The sequence below is a fragment of the Schistocerca americana genome, chromosome 4 (assembly GCF_021461395.2).
Source record: "Schistocerca americana isolate TAMUIC-IGC-003095 chromosome 4, iqSchAmer2.1, whole genome shotgun sequence".
NCBI classification, from domain to species: Eukaryota; Metazoa; Arthropoda; class Insecta; order Orthoptera; family Acrididae; genus Schistocerca; species Schistocerca americana.
The window spans coordinates 609,533,515-609,552,201 of record NC_060122.1 but is presented as its reverse complement, the minus strand read 5'-3'; the positions used below and the strand labels follow the sequence as shown (position 1 = coordinate 609,552,201).

General features: G+C 43.0%; 1 protein-coding gene across 3 annotated transcripts in view; it reads right to left on the bottom strand.

Annotated features, from left to right (window-relative positions):
- The window catches only part of LOC124612272 (paramyosin, long form), a 185,073-nt gene that overhangs the window by 134,278 nt on the left and 32,108 nt on the right, over positions 1–18,687 (bottom strand). For 2 of the 3 annotated variants that reach the window (XM_047140369.1, XM_047140368.1), the window contains exon 2: positions 2,386–2,534. In XM_047140369.1, coding sequence (XP_046996325.1) covers positions 2,386–2,534 — 149 coding nt within the window. Of the gene's footprint in view, positions 1–2,385; positions 2,535–7,362; positions 7,513–18,687 lie in introns of those variants that run through there. The other variant, XM_047140370.1, reaches the window with a different exon arrangement.

Sequence of the window (18,687 nt, the reverse complement as noted above, 5' to 3'; positions counted from 1 at the left end):
AATTACTAAGGGGCCAATCTGCCGAAGTCATCGGTCCGTAGACTTACATACTACTTAAACTAACTTACGCTAAGAACAACACACCACCCATGCCAGAAGGAGGGCTCGAACCTAACCTCCGGCGGGAGGGGCCGCGCAATACATTGTCCTGTTGGAGGTGCTGTCCCTTACCTTCCTCTAAACTTCGAACTGATTTACCCATCCGTTCTAGCAGGGCCAACAGTTTAACTTACACCCTGAACCACAGTACGATTTGTCATTTATCACATCAAAAAAGAACTGACAAAGGTAAAAGAAGCGGAAAGTGACTCATAATGCCTTGGAACAGACTGGCAGGCTGAGAACTGCTCCGCAGCCATTTGGTTTTGTAGCCTGTCATTTAAGTATTTATCTCAATTGCCACCGCTCCCATTCGCAGGAATGAAAATAATTTTTTTACAAGGTAATATCGTTGTCACTGTAGCTATTATTGAATTAATGTATTCAGTTAATACTAATTCAATGTAGAGATATGGTCAATGAATATGTGTTTTTTTTTAGAATGAAAAATGTATGTGTCACGGCTACTTCTGTGCACGATATTGGCTTCCAGTGAAATATGATTGGGACTAAATATAATATTATACGGTGCACATAACTATTGACGGAGTCAGCCGGCTAACGTTTTGTTATGTATCATTATTTATTATGGCTACTGAGTAACTAAGTAATTACACGTGAAGGAGAGTTTTGTTGTATGGAACCTGTTTCGTGCAACCAGATAAATTGTTTGAGTGTGGCATAATAAATACCGAATGAGTACCTTTTACACAACTCAGACCTTGGCGTGCACGGGCTTGGAATTTTTTATTTCAATTTGGATTCTCTGGTTCAGGAAATGGAATTGTTGAGACCAACGAAATAGTTGAATGGGGGCTGAAATTATTCTCATGAGGACATTACCTTCTCCAAGTCTATAAAATCCATTCTCACAAAATTAGCTTTTCAAAAAATGGCTCTGAGCACTATGGGACTCAACTGCTGAGGTCATTAGTCCCCTAGAACTTAGAACTAGTTAAACCTAACTAACCTAAGGACATCACAAACATCCATGCCCGAGGCAGGATTCGAACCTGCGACCGTAGCGGTCTTGCGGTTCCAGACTGCAGCGCCTTTAACCGCACGGCCACTTCGGCCGGCTAATTAGCTTTTCTATTGGTGGTTCGAGGAGGACGAGCAAGAAATCTGGTTCCTCTTACTTTTCATAAGAACTACATTTGAACATTAGCAACAGATGGTGGAAAACATAAAGGCCAGTAAAGGATATAATACTCGAATATACGTCTGCGATCGTAATAGCAATAATTAATGGAATATGAGTCCCATCATGGCATGATCCAAAAGTGCATTAGATTCTGTGAAATATGCAAGAAAACTATAAAAATGGTACACTGTATCAATTAAAACAGTGAAGCGACTTTTCCCCATCTACATTATTTACAAATTTATTGAGGGTGGATCCGTTGGAAATAACCCTGTCTTCACTTCTGAATAAAGTAATAGGAATAAAAAATGGTCTTGAGCGTGATGAGATGCTAGAGACAGTGTGGCCTTGTACCTGTGAGGAGGAAGGTGATGCGTACTACCGGTAACATACTGTAGGTGAGGTATTTTGATGCAGCTGACATTGGAGAGGAAATGATATGAGAAAACATTGCTAAGAGTCAAGATCAGGACAGTTGAGGGAGATCTCTAGTTTGTGGTGTAAATTTTGTCTGAAAGCGCAAGGATAGGTTATAGTTGAGAGTATGGGTAGGTCTCAGGAATAATGTCGTCGTCTGGTTGGAGAAGGCCGTCGAAACGAACCTGGAAAAGAAGATGGAGTGTGTGGGGGTTCCCGAGGGTGATGGACACCCTGGGAGTTGGGAGGAGATTTTGTAGGAGACTGGCGAATGTGTTCCAGGTGTCTAAGAATGTGTGAGAAGATTATCATCTGGATCAGGATGTGGATGGAAAGAGGAGAAACGTATATGGAAAACAATATAGACGATATGATTTCAAGTAAGTGGAAGGAGAGGTAGAATGTGGGAGGGGAGGAGATCCATGCAAAAATTGCATAGGTGAGGATGAAACGCATGAAAGATCGTCAACGGTACAGTATACTGGTGGGGGAAGCTAAATCGGAAAGTGAGGTGAGGTGAGACGTGAGTATACGCTATACAATTCCACTGACAGCCTTTCGGGATCTATACCCATTTCTCTCCACGAGGATTCAAGCTGCCTCGGTTCCATATCAGACATGTGTGTTGACATTCGTGGAGTCCCTGTGGCTGGTGCAGTGAATGGTGGGGGTGGCGCCGCCGCTGTGGCTTTGACAGGCCTCGCTGCTGCTGTGACAGCACTCACCTCGAGCCGGGAGAGCGCGCTCAGGTCGGCGCTGTACTCGATGCTGACGTCAGCGCCGCCGCCGCCGCCGGTCGAGCGGTACGAGTAGGACTTGGTGGTCTTGGCCACGCTGGAAGACATCTTCACTCGGCGCGACGACGACGATTCGACTGAAACGGACACAAAGAGGGGGCGTTGGTCGGAGCTAGCTGTGGCGCTGCTGCGGTGCTGAGCTGCTGTCGCGGTGCTGTGGCGTTTGCGGCCGGATCCGTGGTGCGCGCGGGACCAGTCGTCGTTCGGAAGTGCCGGCGGCGGCCGCGGGGGGCTATTCTTAGAGGCGGCGCGACTGCGGGGGCGGAGCGGCAGCGGGGCGGTCGCGTTACATGCGTCGCCATTTATAGGGCGCGCTGGGGGCGGCGTGACTCACGCCGGAGGGTGGTCGCACGTGGCGGCGGGGTGCGTCGCGAAACTTCTGCTCGACGCCTGGCTCTGTCTCCCACTGACCACCTGCCAAAGTTGGCTGCGGATACCGTCCGCTTGTTCCCACAGGTACCAAAAGCCCGAGCATACGGAACGGGGTCTCAAATATGCTAGTGGCTCCAAGGCGTTTCGAGCAACGGACCCGATCACTCAGCGATGATAACACCAGGTCGCACTGACCACCATTGCAAAAACTGACACAATGAACTTAGAGTAAACACGCAATCACTGGTTGTAAAAAATTCCATTCATTGTTCACCTCGATGGCCTTAATTTTTTTAAATGACCAAATTCGGTTCTACACGAACCATAATCAGATCCCGTAGTCTGAGTTACAAGAGTAGACCAACTTATCAGAAAAAATTACCCGCTATGTGACAGGATTTTATCCTCTGGCATAACATGTGAATTTCTCGGATAAGTTGTCATCTCGACATCGACCACCAGGCAGGATCTTTTCCTGTGACGTAGCATGTAAATTTTGTTCATTTTGAACCGAAACCGGCCATTTTTTAAAAAAATTAAAGAAATAAAGGCGAAAATAAAAATTCTGTTATACTGGCTGCTGTTGGGTTTCTCAACACGTGCTATTATTTTGCTTTCACTACTGCGCAGATTTTAAATGATTGTTGAGTACAGGGTGTTATAAAGTCTTTCCCTGATTATAAAAATTTATTTCTCAAAAGTTATGCTAGAGCCAGTTGCGCGGTTTCTTGCAAATGGTAGCTTAACTCTTCCACGTCTGGGCGATACACAATTTCTTTTCATGTCTTTGCCAGCATCTCTGCTGTCACCACCTCGACAATGTCTCGTATTCATACTATGAAATTGCACATTAGGAACTGATTAACTGATTACTTTATCCATGACTCCACAAGAATAGTCAAGAGGGGTTATTTTAGGTGATCGCAATGACCATGGTATTGAACCGTCTCTACCGATCTACCTGCCCGAAAATGTTTCATCCAAGAACTACCAAACAAATGACTCCCAGTGTAGTAGTTCACCATCTTGTTGAAACAATCACCATTGTTGAAATATCTGTAACCGATGGTATCACAGTGGATGTAGAAGTGTATACTGGTACACGAAAGCCTCATGTGGAAAGCACCCCAAAAAAAAAAGAAAAAAACACGCGTAAACATGTGCACGTGTATCCATAAAAACTTAATAAGTTAAGCTACCATTTGCAGCAAATCGCACAGGTGTACCCAGTTACACAGGAATATATTTTTTTAATCACAAAAATACTTTATTCTCACTCTCTATAACCATCAAAACGGACATACATCCAGCAGTTCCACAAATCACACAGCAGTAAAACGTTGGCCGGCCAACGATGCAGTTGAAGAGAAATCCCAGATCTGGATGGACGGACGGGAGACTGAACCAGCGTCGGCTGCCCTCCCACTATCTCAGACAGGTTGTTCGGTTGTTATGGCGGAGCAGCTGAAAGCTAGAGATTGTTGGTAGACCTACTAAGCCGAAAAATGAGATTCAGTCTGATTTTTATAGTGTCAAAATACTGACTTGTAGAGCACTTGCCCGCGAAAGGCAAAGGTCCCGAGTTCGAGTCTCCATCCGGAGCACACTTTTAATCTGCCAAGAAGTTTCATATCAGCGCACACTGCACTGCAGAGTGAAAATCTCATTGAGGTCTGACTTCGTTCGCTTCTATTCATCTTGCATATATTGGTAAGATTCTTGTAATAGGTTTGCCTGATGACGGAAACATGATTTCTTGAAACAAGTCAAGTGTGTAACGATGTGATTACTGAACATTCTGGTTCAATCTGACAAAAAACTTGCAAAAAAATTCATCTTAGTCATATGAAACGTTAAATTATTCATCCGGTTTTTGTTTCAGTCTTAACAGCGTTGGTGACTTGAAATAGAAAAAGAGTAAATGCGGATTCCATTTAATTCGTTGACAACAGTACACGAAAGAGACGCATCACTCCGCAGACAGTTCTAGTCGTACACTGCAGATTCATTTCCCGGCTATTCTGGAAGTTACGATAAAATTCACGTCTAATATTTTCTAGCAGTTTTCTGGCAGTTGTATTTTACCTTTCCTCTAGAACTTCAGTTTAACGACTTATGTTTCAAGAAACTGTTTTTTTTTTTGTTTTTTTAGCGTTCGTCGTAAATAACTTAAAAGAGCAGCTACTTCTCAAATTTTTCTCCTTATGGCTAAAGAAAGTTCGAGCAATTATAGCCTACGCGTGGTTCAATAGTACCACCAAACAATCGCACGAGCAGTAAATTTATCTGCTCTTGAGAAAGACGATCGGACGAGAGGCGTACGCAGGGAAGTACTTCTTGTGTGGAAGTGAGAGTTATGATGAAATGAGAGAGGGAAAACTCTGTAGCTCATCACCTTGGAGAGACACACTTTAAAAGGAACCCGTTCATTGTACCAACAGACGATGTGCACGTAGTATTTAAAGCAAACCAGCTACCATATAAGCGAGCAGCAGCAGCTTCACGTATTATTTACAAAGAACTGTGGTCAGAGAAATCATCGAAGTAATGTGACGCGTTAGAGACAACACTCTTCTTCTACTCGGCAGTCGCTGGGTTCAAATCTTGATTTAGATTCTCCATGATTCAGCTATACCGGTTCAAACGAATTCTGAAATGGATTCCATAACGAAGCACGATCAGTACATAGTTTCATCCTTGTTCAGCTGAGTAGGCGCTGCCTCTAAGATGATTTCGACATTAACGTCTCATTAAATTTTAATCTTCATTTCTTTCTCAGATAATACTGAATATTCGCTCGGTTTTGCGCCCCGTTATCAAAAACCACAAATCCGTTTTACTTGCGAAAGCAGTCACGACTGCAAATGAAGGGAAAGTTATCGCCACAGGCAGCGACTGAAGAAAAGAAAGCTTCTGAAATTTCTCGGTGAATGGGCGATGTATGTCTGTTGATTAATTTTCAATATGAGTATCTTCATCATTTGATTCGCCTGCTGAAACGTATAGCGGAGAGCAGCAAGCGTAGGACTTGAAATTTAATCGCATCTCAACCCTAACTGTAATCGTTAATACTTTCTTTATTGAATAATGCCATGCTTGCATCAGTATTACTTAAAGTCTCTAGTGTAAGTAGATCTTATGCACGCATTGTAGCAGGTGAAATTACGCATTGTCAGAATCGATTTGGTTTGTCAAAGTGTAATCATATTTGCTTCACTCTACGCTTAAGGGTATTAACCCATGTGCAATGACACATCGATGTAATGCAAGTACTACGATTCAGATTTTTTATTTTGCTGTATTAAATGAAGTGAGGAGGAATTTTTAAAATGGATTGAATTTCAGGGAGTAGAAATAAAAATGTTAAGGTTAGCCGATGAAATTGTAATTCAGAGACGCCAAGGATTTGGACCACAATTTTAATGGAATGTACAGCGCCTCGAAAGGAGAATGTAAAGTTAGGAATAGAAAATCGAAACAAACGTAATGAGTTTACTCGAATTACATTTGCCGATGTGGAGAGAATCAGATGAGGAAATGAGATACTGAAAGTAGTCGATGTGTATTTCTATTTGGGAAGCAAAATAATTGAGCAAAAAGAAAGTGGATATAAAATGTAGACTGGCAATACAAAGAAACTTTTTCTGGAAAAGAGAAGTATGCTTAGATGGAACATAAATTTAAGTGTTCGGAGGTCGTTTCTGAAAGTACTTGTCTGGAGGATAATCCTGTACTGACAAGAAGAGAATAGAGGCTTTTAGAATGTGGTACTACAGAAAAATATTGAATAATGGCTGGGTACACAGAATAATTAATGGAAAGGTAGTGAATGAAATTAAGAAGAAAAGAGATTCATGACACAAGCTGACGAAAAGTGGAGATTAGATTGGTAAGCTAATCCTGTCTTTGGATTGATGACCACAACATTAACGAAGATTCTGCAGCCGTTAAGTTTCACACTCTCATAGTCTTCACTATCTAGGTTAAACCTACAGATATAGTGTAATCGTTCATAATTTATTTCACTTTTATGCTGAAGACAGTTGATAACGGACACAAAGTTTGAAACATGTCGTGTACTTCGAATTAAAATCAACGGATTACGACCGAGCAACGAGGACGGTGTTATTCATGAAACATTTTGCAGGGACGTATAAAACACTTAAGTATATTCTCCAATTTCAAGCGTAAGGAAAGTGGTGAGTTGCGTGTTACGTTGTTCTATAAGCGGAAAGTAGCGCCTTAAGAATCATTGTATTACTGGAACGTTAATCAGCGACCCACTGAGGTTATCTAGCTGAATCGCCTTCTCAGAAAAAGTTGCACTGCGTCAGCCGCGTAGCCCGTCGAAGATCCGGAAGCGCTGGCGATCGTCAGGTGGGCTGGGTTAGTCAGCGGGTTCGCTTTTACCTCAGATGGTGAGCGGATCGGGCCGGCAGTCAGTGCTCTGCTATTGTTATCGCGAGGCGCGGCAGCGGCGGCGGCGGTGGCGCGGGTGCCGGGGGCAGCGGGGTTCGAGCGGCGACCGCTCACCTCTGGCTGTACGGAGGCTGCTGCTGCCGGCACAGGCACTCGGTGGGCAATGCGCTGCGCTCCGGGATGGAGAAGAGAAGAGCACGCCGGAGGAGTGGAGAAGCGACACGCGTGCGCGCGCACCCTGGCCAGGAATTCCTCGGCTGGCGGAGAAGGGGCGGCGCCGAGGCCGCGCTCATAAGCTGCTCCCCATATCTGCCGCCGGCCGCCGCTTTGCGCTCTCCAGAATCGCACCCGACCCTCCACCTGCGACCGCACCGTATTCTGCTCCGGCCCACGATTGCAGTCCTTCGTGTCTCATTCTCCCTCTCCAGCTGACTTACTTCATAAATATCCGCCCCCGGTAGCTGAGTGGTCAGCGTGACAGAATGTCAATGCTACGGGCACGGGGTCGATTCCCGGCTGGGTCGGAGATTTTTCTCCGCTCAGGGACTAGGTGTTGTGTTGCGTTGTCCTAACCATCATTTCATCCCCATCGACGCGCAAGTCGCCGAAGTGGCGTCAAATCGAAAGACTTGCACCCGGCGAACGGTCTACCCGATGGAAGGCCCTAGCCACACGACATTTATTATTACTTCATAAATTTCTGACATAAAATTTGTCATAACAACTCATTTCCTGTCAAAAAGGATACAGTTCATTGTATACAATGAAGGCTTTCACGACCGGATGGTACTGTTGTTGATAATTCTTCCGGGTTTTATGGCCGTGGTCAATGGAATTCTTCAATCCCTAACGTTTCGCCCACTACTACGTTGGACATCTTCAGAGGTATGGCTGGTCCTGCTGAGTCCTGCCGAGTCGGCAGACGTCCAACGTAGTATTGGGCGAAACGTTAGGAATTGAAGAATTCCATGGACCACGGCCATATAACCCAGAAGAATTATCAACAACACAGTTCATAGTAACTTTTACGGGAAGTCGTCGTGTGAAACAGTAGTGATACCTGGCATTCTCTAACCGCCACCATGCCCGAGGTGGCATCGGCACTGTAGCTAAGCGCGTTCCGTCAGAGGGCTACCTGCCCTCTGGAATAAAAAAACTGAGTGAAGTATTCGACGACCAATTTGTAGAGTTGTCAGGTAACACCCGCCCGAATAAATGACTAGTATAAAGACGGAAAAAAGGTGGCTAACGCACACTTGTACGGTGGCGCTCGACTAAGCTGGTTCGAATCCTGGCGGAGGAAAAAATTTTCACTGCCAGTATTTGGCTGGCAAGGGGAGGAAAGGTGGTGGCGTAAAGTTTCTGGTTACCAGACTTTGCGTTAGTCTCCTGGCTTAAATATCAAATGTCTCCGTAGTGTCTCATGAAGTGAGGGCATGTGATACTGTTGATGGTGATCCGTGGGGACGGTAAGCCTGGTCGTCCCTTTTACACAACACACACACACACACACACACACACACACACACACACACACAGTAAATACATGTGGTATTACAAATACTGTGATGGAACATGTTTCCAATAAATAAGAAGTGTTTACGCACTGCTGTTCCTAATCCATATATGCAATTTGGGGGACAATGTGAACAGCCCTCTTAGATAATTTGCAGATAGTGCTGTCATTTACAGTCTATTGATCAGAATATCAATACGGATTACAAAATGACTTAAACAAGATATCTGTATGGTTCGGAAAGTGGCGATTGACCCTAAATAATAAAAAGTGTGAGGGCTCGCACGTGAGTACTAAAACGGATAGGCAAACCAAAGACGGCCTTATGTTTGGGAGAACGCTTAGAAAATGCAACAAATGTCCTAAAGAGACTGCCTACACTACGCTTGTCCGTCCTCTGGTAAAGTACTGCTCAGCGGTATTGACGGATGAAATCGAGAAAGCTTAAAGAAAGGCAGATCGTTTTGTATTACAGCTGGATAGGGGAGAGGTGTACCACGGATATGTTGCGTAAGCTGGGATGCCAATCATTAAAACAAAGACATTTTTCGTTGGGGCGAGATCTTTTCAACAAAATTCAGTCACCGTCTTTCTCCTCCGAATGTGAAAACGTGCATGGGGACTACTGACACTCTTCATAAAATAAGAGAAATCGGAGCTGACACGGGAAGACTTAAATGTTCGACTCTCGAGAGTGCTAAAGAAATATTCTGAAATTGGGAGTGCGTTGCAGAGCAGCGATCTAGATGTAGATGTAAATCAATCATCGCTGCTGCCTGAACTCACTTAGCTTGTAAATTGATATGTTATTTCTTTCTCCAGATCAACCATCTCATTTGAGCAACTGGAAGGAGCATTATCGAACTAAACACAAACTGTGCATGTAGCTATAAAATTTTTGATTACCTTAAGAAATAGTTTTTGGCTTATATGGACAACGCGGGCCAGTAACTGACTAACAATAATTGACAGTTGTTGACACCTAACGCCCCAACTTGCTGGTAAATATCTTTGGGAGGGTTGTTGCACGGTGACTTCAAAAAGTAAATTACACGTTATTCTGGCAGGCGAAGTAAGTTTACTGAATGCTGCACTACATTTCAAAGTGACAGATATATGCCACTATTCTTCAACATATTCACCAAGTCTGTGTAAACAATGATCGGAACATTTTAATTCCTCGACCATAGAAATCCGGTGCTTGGTCACAGAAGCGTTCGATAACTGCTGCGAGAGCGTCCTCAGTGTTGAAAAATCTGCGATAGCTGCTAGTCAGTTCCTCGATTGCCTGCACTTTGTCGCCTTTGGTTGATGACGATGGCCATGGCCATCCTTCCCGATCAGCATCCCCACGTCTGTAGAGCCTTGCTCAAATTTTTGGCACCACTTAACTACGGCTGGCATTTGGTCCACACATTACCAGAATTTCACAGCGACCCTGTATGCAAATAGATGTTTCGCCCTCAAGAATCGTACTGTCGTGCGTACTTTAGCTTTGGAATAATTTCCAGACGCCTCGTCATTTCATTCGCACACTGTGCACCTGTTATCTGTACTGCAGTAGAACTGTGTCTGCAGGAAACCCAGAACATTTATTGTTTTCTGACAATGTACCACTCTTGTTCCGCAACTGCCTTGGCAGGAGAGTACACGTGTAACTTACTTCTGCAGCACAAGTACGACGACGCAGTCGTGGCAGAAGAAAACTTCTGATAAGTCATCAGTCTTTGTGACTTCTTTGATGCTGTCCTCCATCTTATCCTATCTTTCACTAACCCTTTCATCCCTACGTAACAACTGCACACAACTCCCTATGTAACTTGTTTTACGTAGTTCACTCAAACTACTGCCCACTTTCCGCTTCCACACACTGATGTGATCCAGCTGTATCCTCTCACAAACTCTTTCCTCACCTCCTTACCGATGTTGGGCCACTTATGTTGAAGAATGCTTTCTTCATCTGTATCAATTACTGCTAATTATTTCTTCGTTGCTTCGACTATTCTACTAATGTCACTTCCTACACGAGAGATTCCTTTCGCTTGTAACGATCGGGCGACATATATTTTTTTTTATTCCTTGGTAAAATATTAATTTCAAACACAAATTAGGAAAATAATAATTTCAAATTGTTTCTGAGTGATGGGAGAATGGAGGTAGGTGGAGAAAATCATGTTTATTAATGATTTGTGGAAAATCTGTTACATATCGTTGCCGAAGAACTTCCGAGGCGCCACTTATTTTCGAGATGCGGGAAATGCAGTAACTGGGGAACTAAGGGGCATGATGTGGAGGTTGGTTGGTTGGTTTTGGGGAAAGAGACCAAACAGCGAGGTCATCGGTCTCATCGGATTAGGGAAGGACAGGGAAGGAAGTCGGCCGTGCCCTTTCAGAGGAACCATCCCGGCATTTGCCTGGAGCGATTTAGAGAAATCACGGAAAACCTAAATCAGGATGGCCGGACCCGGGATTGAACCGTCGTCCTCCCGAATGAGAGTCCAGTGTGCTAACCACTGCGCCACCTCGCTCGGTGATGTGGAGGAGATGAAAGCTATTTGGAGGATATTGTTAATTCTTCAGTTACACAGTTGTAAAGTGAGTAAAATTCTGTATTTTTTTTAAACTGCCGGCCGCTGTGGCCGAGCAGTTCTAGGCGCTTCATTCCGGAACCGCGCTGCTGCTACGGTCGCAGGTTCGAATCCTGCTTCGGGCATGGATGTGTGTGTGCCCTTAGATTAGTTAGGTTCAAATGGTTCAAATGGCTCTGAGCACTATGGGACTCAACTTCTGAGGTCATCAATCCCCTAGAACTTAGAACTACTTAAACCTAACTAACCTATGGATATCACACAAATCCATGCCTGAGGCAGGATTTGAACCTGCGACCGTAGCATTCGCGCGGTTCCAGACTGTAGCGCCTAGAATCGCTCGGCCACCCCGGCCGGCGGTTTGTTAGGTTTAAATAGTTGTAAGTCTAGGGGACTGATGACCTCAGATGTTAAGTCCCACAGTGCTTAGAGCCATTTGAACCATTATTTTAAAAAACTAGTTACATAACGTGTGGACAGTTAAGCCATACTTCGTGAGTCGTGCAGCGTCTTCTACCTTGAAACGGAAGTTCTTTTTACCATGAAACACATGATGTTTGCAAATGAGCTGAGTTTCTGTGATGCTTAAACAATTTTCCCTGCCTCGAAAACATAAATTTTTGTTAGTTCCCAATAGCTTGTATTTGAATATATTTGTAACTTGTAAATGGTTCTTCGGAATAAATCGCCTTAATTTGATTTTACTTACTTGTTATTGGTGTAGAGTATAGTAATAATGTAACAGGTAGGCTGCTAAATACAGAAGTGACAATATTTTCACGAGTGCAACACTTTTAAATTTGAGCAGTTTGTTCCTAGGTACGTGATCCTGTTTGACATTTCAATAAGATCGAGCCTTCTGACCAAAACTGGAAAATAAAGAAAAACTAAGAAAGTTGGGTTAAATGTTTTGTATAATGACGTATCTAAAAGTAAGGAATAAAGTAGATAAGTAAATTTTGACTCTCTTTGAATGACGCTCGAAGTCACGTACGGAAAATGAGGTGTGTCAGCTGTTTCTCTGATTTATTTAATTACTTACTTTTAGATAAATCATTTTCAGAAGTTTATAAAAATTTATTTTATGTCCCTTATACCTGTGGCTTAATTTTATAGCTCGGGTTAAAATCGTATCATATTTTTATCGAAAAGGGAGCCACCACACGTTTCTTGCTCTGCTGTGTCGTTCCCACTAATAATAAGCAGTAAGCAAATATAACGAGATGCCTGGGGAAGGGAGGCAGTTACAGAGGTGAAGGATAATCAGATTACTCGTTCCAGTCACACTACAACAGAATCGACTTGGAAGCTATGGTACTGTTTAGCAGTTTACTCAGTACAGCAGATGCCGAGCTCTGCTTCCAGCTACGCTCGACTTGGCTGGATCCAGCTGTTATGTACGCACCTGCCAGGTGACCACGAGTATAGAACATGTCACAGTACTTGTGTTGGATCCTATAACCTAACCTGGCTCCTGTGCACATACACCACTGTTTCTTTACATTTATTGAATGATTAGTCTGAATATTTCATGGCTGCACAATTCAAGATAAATGTTTTGCAACACATTTGCATTTAGTAATACCATTTTATGAAAATGTGGATCAATTAAATGAAAGTTCGTGTAGAACACTATTGTCACGCATTCTTGAGTACTGCTCGAATGTTTGGGATCCCCAGAAGGGCGGATTAAAGGAAGAAATCGAAGCAATTCAGAGGCAGGCCACGAGATTTGTTACCGCCTGGTTTCATCAACAAGCAAGTATTACGGAGATGTTTTGGGAGCTCAAAAGCGAGTCTTTGGAGGGAAGAAGACGTTCTTTTCGAAAATCACTACTGAGAAAATTTCGACAGCTGGAATTTGAAGCTGACTGTTGAATGATTCTGCTGCTCCAAAATACATTTTGCTTAAGCACCGCAAAGATAAGAAAAATTAGGGTTCATACGGAAGCATATAGATAGTCGTTTTTCCCTCTGTCTATTTGCGAGTGGAACAGGATAGGAAATGACTAGCAGTGGTACAGGGTACCCTCCGCCATCGCACCGTACGGTGACTTGCGGAGTATGTAGATAGATGTAGATGAAGTTTGCCAAAAGATGTACATCAACATGCTATCGTCTTTGAGGACTGTAGTCAGTTATTGTCAGATGATACTGAAAAGAAAATTGAAGTAGATCTTGAAACCCTGGACCCCTCCTTCTGGGCGCAGTGTTTTTAACCAAGGTGTTTTTAACCAACTGATTGTGAGCTTGCCAGGGGCGACACATGGACCGTCCTCATGGCTCCAGTCGGACACTTCCGTCTTTCTTTCCAAAATTCACAGATGCTCTCCTGCATAACTTTTACTCTGCTCTGCAGTGTTTAGACGACAGGCTGACACAAACTGGTAAACTATTCTTGAAATTAATTGATTTTATTTCATCCTTACATATTTAGCTTGGTACAGTTTAAATAATTGTGAATACAACTTCTTTTACCCTGCCTCCTCTCCTGAAATAAATAGAATAATGGAAAAGAAAAGTGTTCTACGTGCTGCTTTTCCACAAAACGCGTCTTCGGTTTTATCGTGTTCTCGTCCCTTGACGTGAACCAGGTGCTAGATCATGAAGAAAGTCTTTCAAACATCCGTTAGCAGATATCGCATGCTCTTTGCGACAAGCCGTGCTTCTCTCTAGAGTTCCGGAATTTAAAAGACATAAGAAATGGAAGTCTCTTCTGAAAATATTTGTATGGAGTGTAGCCACGTATGGAAGTGAAACATGGACGATAAATAGTTAGACAAGAAGAGAATAGAAGCTTTCGAAATGTGGTGCTACAGAAGAATACTGAAAATTGCATGGGTAGATCACATAACTAATGAGGAGGTGTTGAATAGGATTGGGGAGAAGTGGAGTTTGTGCCACAACTTGACTAGAAGAAGGGATCGGTTGGTAGGACATGTTCTGAGGCATCAAGGGATCACCAATTTATTATTGGAGGGCAGCGTGGAGGGTAAAAATCGTAGAGGGAGACCAAGAGATGAATACACCAAGCAGATTCAGAAGGATGTAGGTTGCAGTAGGTACTGGGAGATGAAGAGGCTTGCACAGGATAGAGTAGCATGGAGAGCTGTATCAAACCAGTCTCAGGACTGAAGACCATAACAGCAACAAGGAATGGTATTTGTTCACTTCACTTCTACCAGTTAAAAACTTACTGCTGTATATCTGCACTTGTATGCCCACAAATAGAATGTACTGTATCGTTATTAATGGTCCTTGGAACAAAAACTTTTCTATTGGCACTTGGACCCAGATGCTTCCTCGCTTTGGCACTTAGAACGTTGTTAATAGGAGTATATTCACATTTGAGGCCATGGTGAAACTCCAGCTGCACAGTTTATTGGCGACAATGAAGATTTGTGCCGGACTGGGATTCGAATTCGGTTTTGCCGCATTACGTGAGTGGTCGCTTTAACCGCTTTGGCTATCTGATCACGCTACCTGCATTGACCCGAACTTCCCTGTGTCACCGTTTCGTCTACATTCTATACTCGCACAGATACAGTGAATCAAGTACACGGAGAGACGTTTGATTGAAGTCGAGGCCCTGTTTTTAGGCATGAAATACTATATTGCAGTGTGAGTGTTGGCTCGATGGACTCTGCTATGAAGGAACGGGCACTGCCGCGATCATGAGCTGTATGAAATACAAGAATTTTATTCGCATTAACGAATATGGTGAAACTACAGCACAATGTATTGTTGACGTCGTGCATAGTACATAGAACCAACAAATGCAGTGCAAAACGCCAATAAAGTATTTATTTTCTAATTTCTCTTATTTTTTGTGATACTAATCGCAGTTCTTCTCAAACCTTCTTTCGCGCCTGACAAAATATAATATTGGTTCATAATTCTACAACTCATATTTTTATCCGGAAACGTGAATCAGAAATTCTTTGCAAATATTTGTGTGTTTTTACGTTGCACTGTTTGCGGAGAGCTGTACCTGATTGCAAGTGCTGCAATTTCACAGCTCTCGCTCTTATTTTCGGATCTCAAAAAGTTACGTGATAAGATTTTCAACGGAGTTGCACTTTTAATTGAAATTTCGTGATGTTTCTTGGCCCATGCGAATGCGCGGATCTTAAGCGATGCGTGCGCGACTGGCCTCTCCCCTACTTCCTCGCAGGCAGACCTCTCGGTTGAGAGCAAACGCTCTCCCTGCTTCCTTAAGGCTCTGGTACCTGTTGCAGACATGCGCTGCGATAGAACACAAGTTGAAACGGTCTTATAAATGATGGCTTGTCACAGGCGGTGTCACGAAAACTGGACGAGATCCAGGAAAGTGCGCAGACGTCTGTACCACGTAGAGGCAGCATTGGTCAACCGTGGAAGGAGGCCAAGCCACTTGCTCTGACATTTACAAAACTACAGCGGTGACGGACGGCGTCACCAGATGCAGGAGCTGTACCAATGTGTGTGTGTGTGTGTGTGTGTGTGTGTGTGTGTGTGTGTGTGTGTGTTTGTGTACGCCCGCTTCGATGCGTGCGTGTAGGTGGATGTAGATGTTTTGGCGAGTTAACCGCTATCGTTGCAACTTGTAGTTGCAATGGAATCGAAAGCTAGGCACTATATGTGGTCCAATCAACACAGACTTTATTTTTCTTCTACTTTTTCGCTTACATACTCTTTAATGTGTTTGGTTTTAAAGTACCCATATTTTCGTTTTCTCCACATGGACCCTTTCTTTCCTTTCGGATTGAAATAGTTCCTTAAAATTGTATAATCTTACTGGCATTTTTTTAATGAGTCGAAAATGTTTCTTCCAGCATTTATAGTTTTTATTTGATACTTTGGTGCACTGGAAATACTGTGTTCGTTACTAACGTCATCATTGCTAACTCTACATGTTCGCTTACATTCATCGTTAGATCTTTAAGGTTCCTTTTAGTTTCGTGATCAAAATCCACGTTTCATGCATGAGTATTAAGACCAAACGCATAAGTCGTTTAATAATTTGTCGACTTATCGTTGTATGGCTGTTCTCTTTCTGTTGTAATGATCAACGTAACTGAAATCGGTCATTTGCTGTAATAATTTGTTGCCGTCAATTTCTTATGTTGTCGATCCGTTGCATGATAACAACGCCATCATACTTTCGAATTATATTCGGTAGATACATATTTGAAGTTAGAGTATGCTTACTTGTTGCTCATCGTTTTCAAAAATCGCTGTGAGGTCGTTGGATTAAATAGTTTAATAATGACTCGGCTGTACTCTAATTTAATAAAGAACGCATCTCTGTGTTAGTTCAGTCTGTTCGTATTATTCAAACAAAGCAAGACAAAATTAATTACATTTGTAAAAAAATGGTTCAAATGGCTCTGAGCACTATGGGACTCAACATCTTAGGTCATAAGTCCCCTAGAACTTAGAACTACTTAAACCTAACTAACCTAAGGACATCACACACATCCATGCCCGAGGCAGGATTCGAACCTGCGACCGTAGCAGTCCCGCGGTTCCGGACTGCAGCGTCAGAACCGCTAGACCACCGCGGCCGGCTTACATTTGTAAATATACACACACCGACATACAGAATTTTAAATGAAAGGGAAGGAAAATAATGAACTGTTGTGAACATTATCTTATGTTATATATATATGACCTTGAGAATTGCCGAGATGTCACACGTGAACAGCGCGTAGATGGTGACGTAGGCCATGTATCGTGCACTGGCTCAACTTGTCCAAAAGACTGGCGTACTGTGTCTGCTTTCTGGTGGACTTAATTCATCCATTTTACAAAAAGCGAAATATGTTGAATTTCGAATAGGAGAACGTTGTGAACTCATCTCGTAGCTTTTCCATACGTACTGTCACTAAAATATTGCGAATAACAGTCACACAAATTACTGCGTTCCACGTCCCATCGATATTCGTACTAACGTCGTTTACAACGGTGCAGGAAGCCAAATCTACACGCTCTAGTGCAACAGCGCACTGTCCAAATAAAGGAGAGGGCAGTAGTTCCAGAGACACACCAGCATTTCAATGAACTATGCTGAGAATAAGAGTTCCGAATCAGACGGTTGGAGTCTGCACCCCGAGTTCGCTTACACTAATGTGTTAAGTAATGTCAGGTATGAACCCTAGCTTGTTGGCAGTCAAAGTGATCTTTGGAATATTTTTCCAGTGTGTTGGAAATATATTCGTGTGAGAAATCTAGCTAGGTAGCTATTCATCATAGTGTGATCTCTCCCAAAGCGACGCGTTACATTCGCACTCTTTCTTTTACTCCATGCTGTGAGTATTTACCAAGTACACCAGTTGTGCGAAACATATATAAAACAGTTGATGCATGCTTTCAGAAAGAAGTTTACAAGTCTATGTTCCCGTCTACGTGTCACCTTCTCTCACCATCAAGACTTTATAATGTGTGCAAGTCAGAACACCTTCCAGTGAAGCTTTACCATCTCATATACAGGACTGTTGTTTAGCAAAGTCATAAAGGATGCTCCAGAAACATGCAATGAGTTCCACGACATCGTATATCAGATCGGTATGTGAATGCGGCAAACATTGCTAACAGTCTTGCTACCCATCTGTTATAAAGTATTTTTCAGTGTTGCTCCAATTACCATTGCTACTTCAGACCGTCTCTGCTAGTTAGGGAACCACTGCGACACTGCAGAGCGATTTGCGTATGACTGAAAGAAAACGACAACTTCATCACGCACATCAATAAGTAAAAAAGTCACTCTCTTCTCAGCTGCATTATGTAAGGAATTGACCATTATCTTCTTAATGTCCACTTCAATTTGTAGGTCATCGCTTGTTCCTATTCCACGAGAAAACGCATTGTCGTTAAGGTCATTCGGTGCCTTTCCTGTCGTTTCATTCATGTTTCCAAACTCTGACTATTATTCCGCTGCTCTTACTGACGTTCTTTCAGTGTAACGGTAAATTTTTAATTTCTGGTTTAATCTTTCTTTATCTTCATCATTAAGTAATACAGCCTTCTGCCAATGTAATCCATGAGCTCTTATTTGTTTTAGCAATGAAAATACTCTTACATTAACGGAAGCTCTGCTTTATGTTATTGAAACATTTGTTTACAAACGAGTTTCTGTAGTCACTAAAGATGTATCTGTATTAATTTAACATCGGTCACGATTTCGAGTTATTTTCAAGATTCCGACTTCCATGAAATGCAATACCAGTTTCATCAAGTGTTCATCGTTCATTCTCTTTTATCGAGAAGAAATTTCACGTGTGTGCTTAAGCCGAATGTCGGGCTGCACCTCCGAATTCGTGATTCTCATTGACCCGTAGTGGCACTACCCAGCCC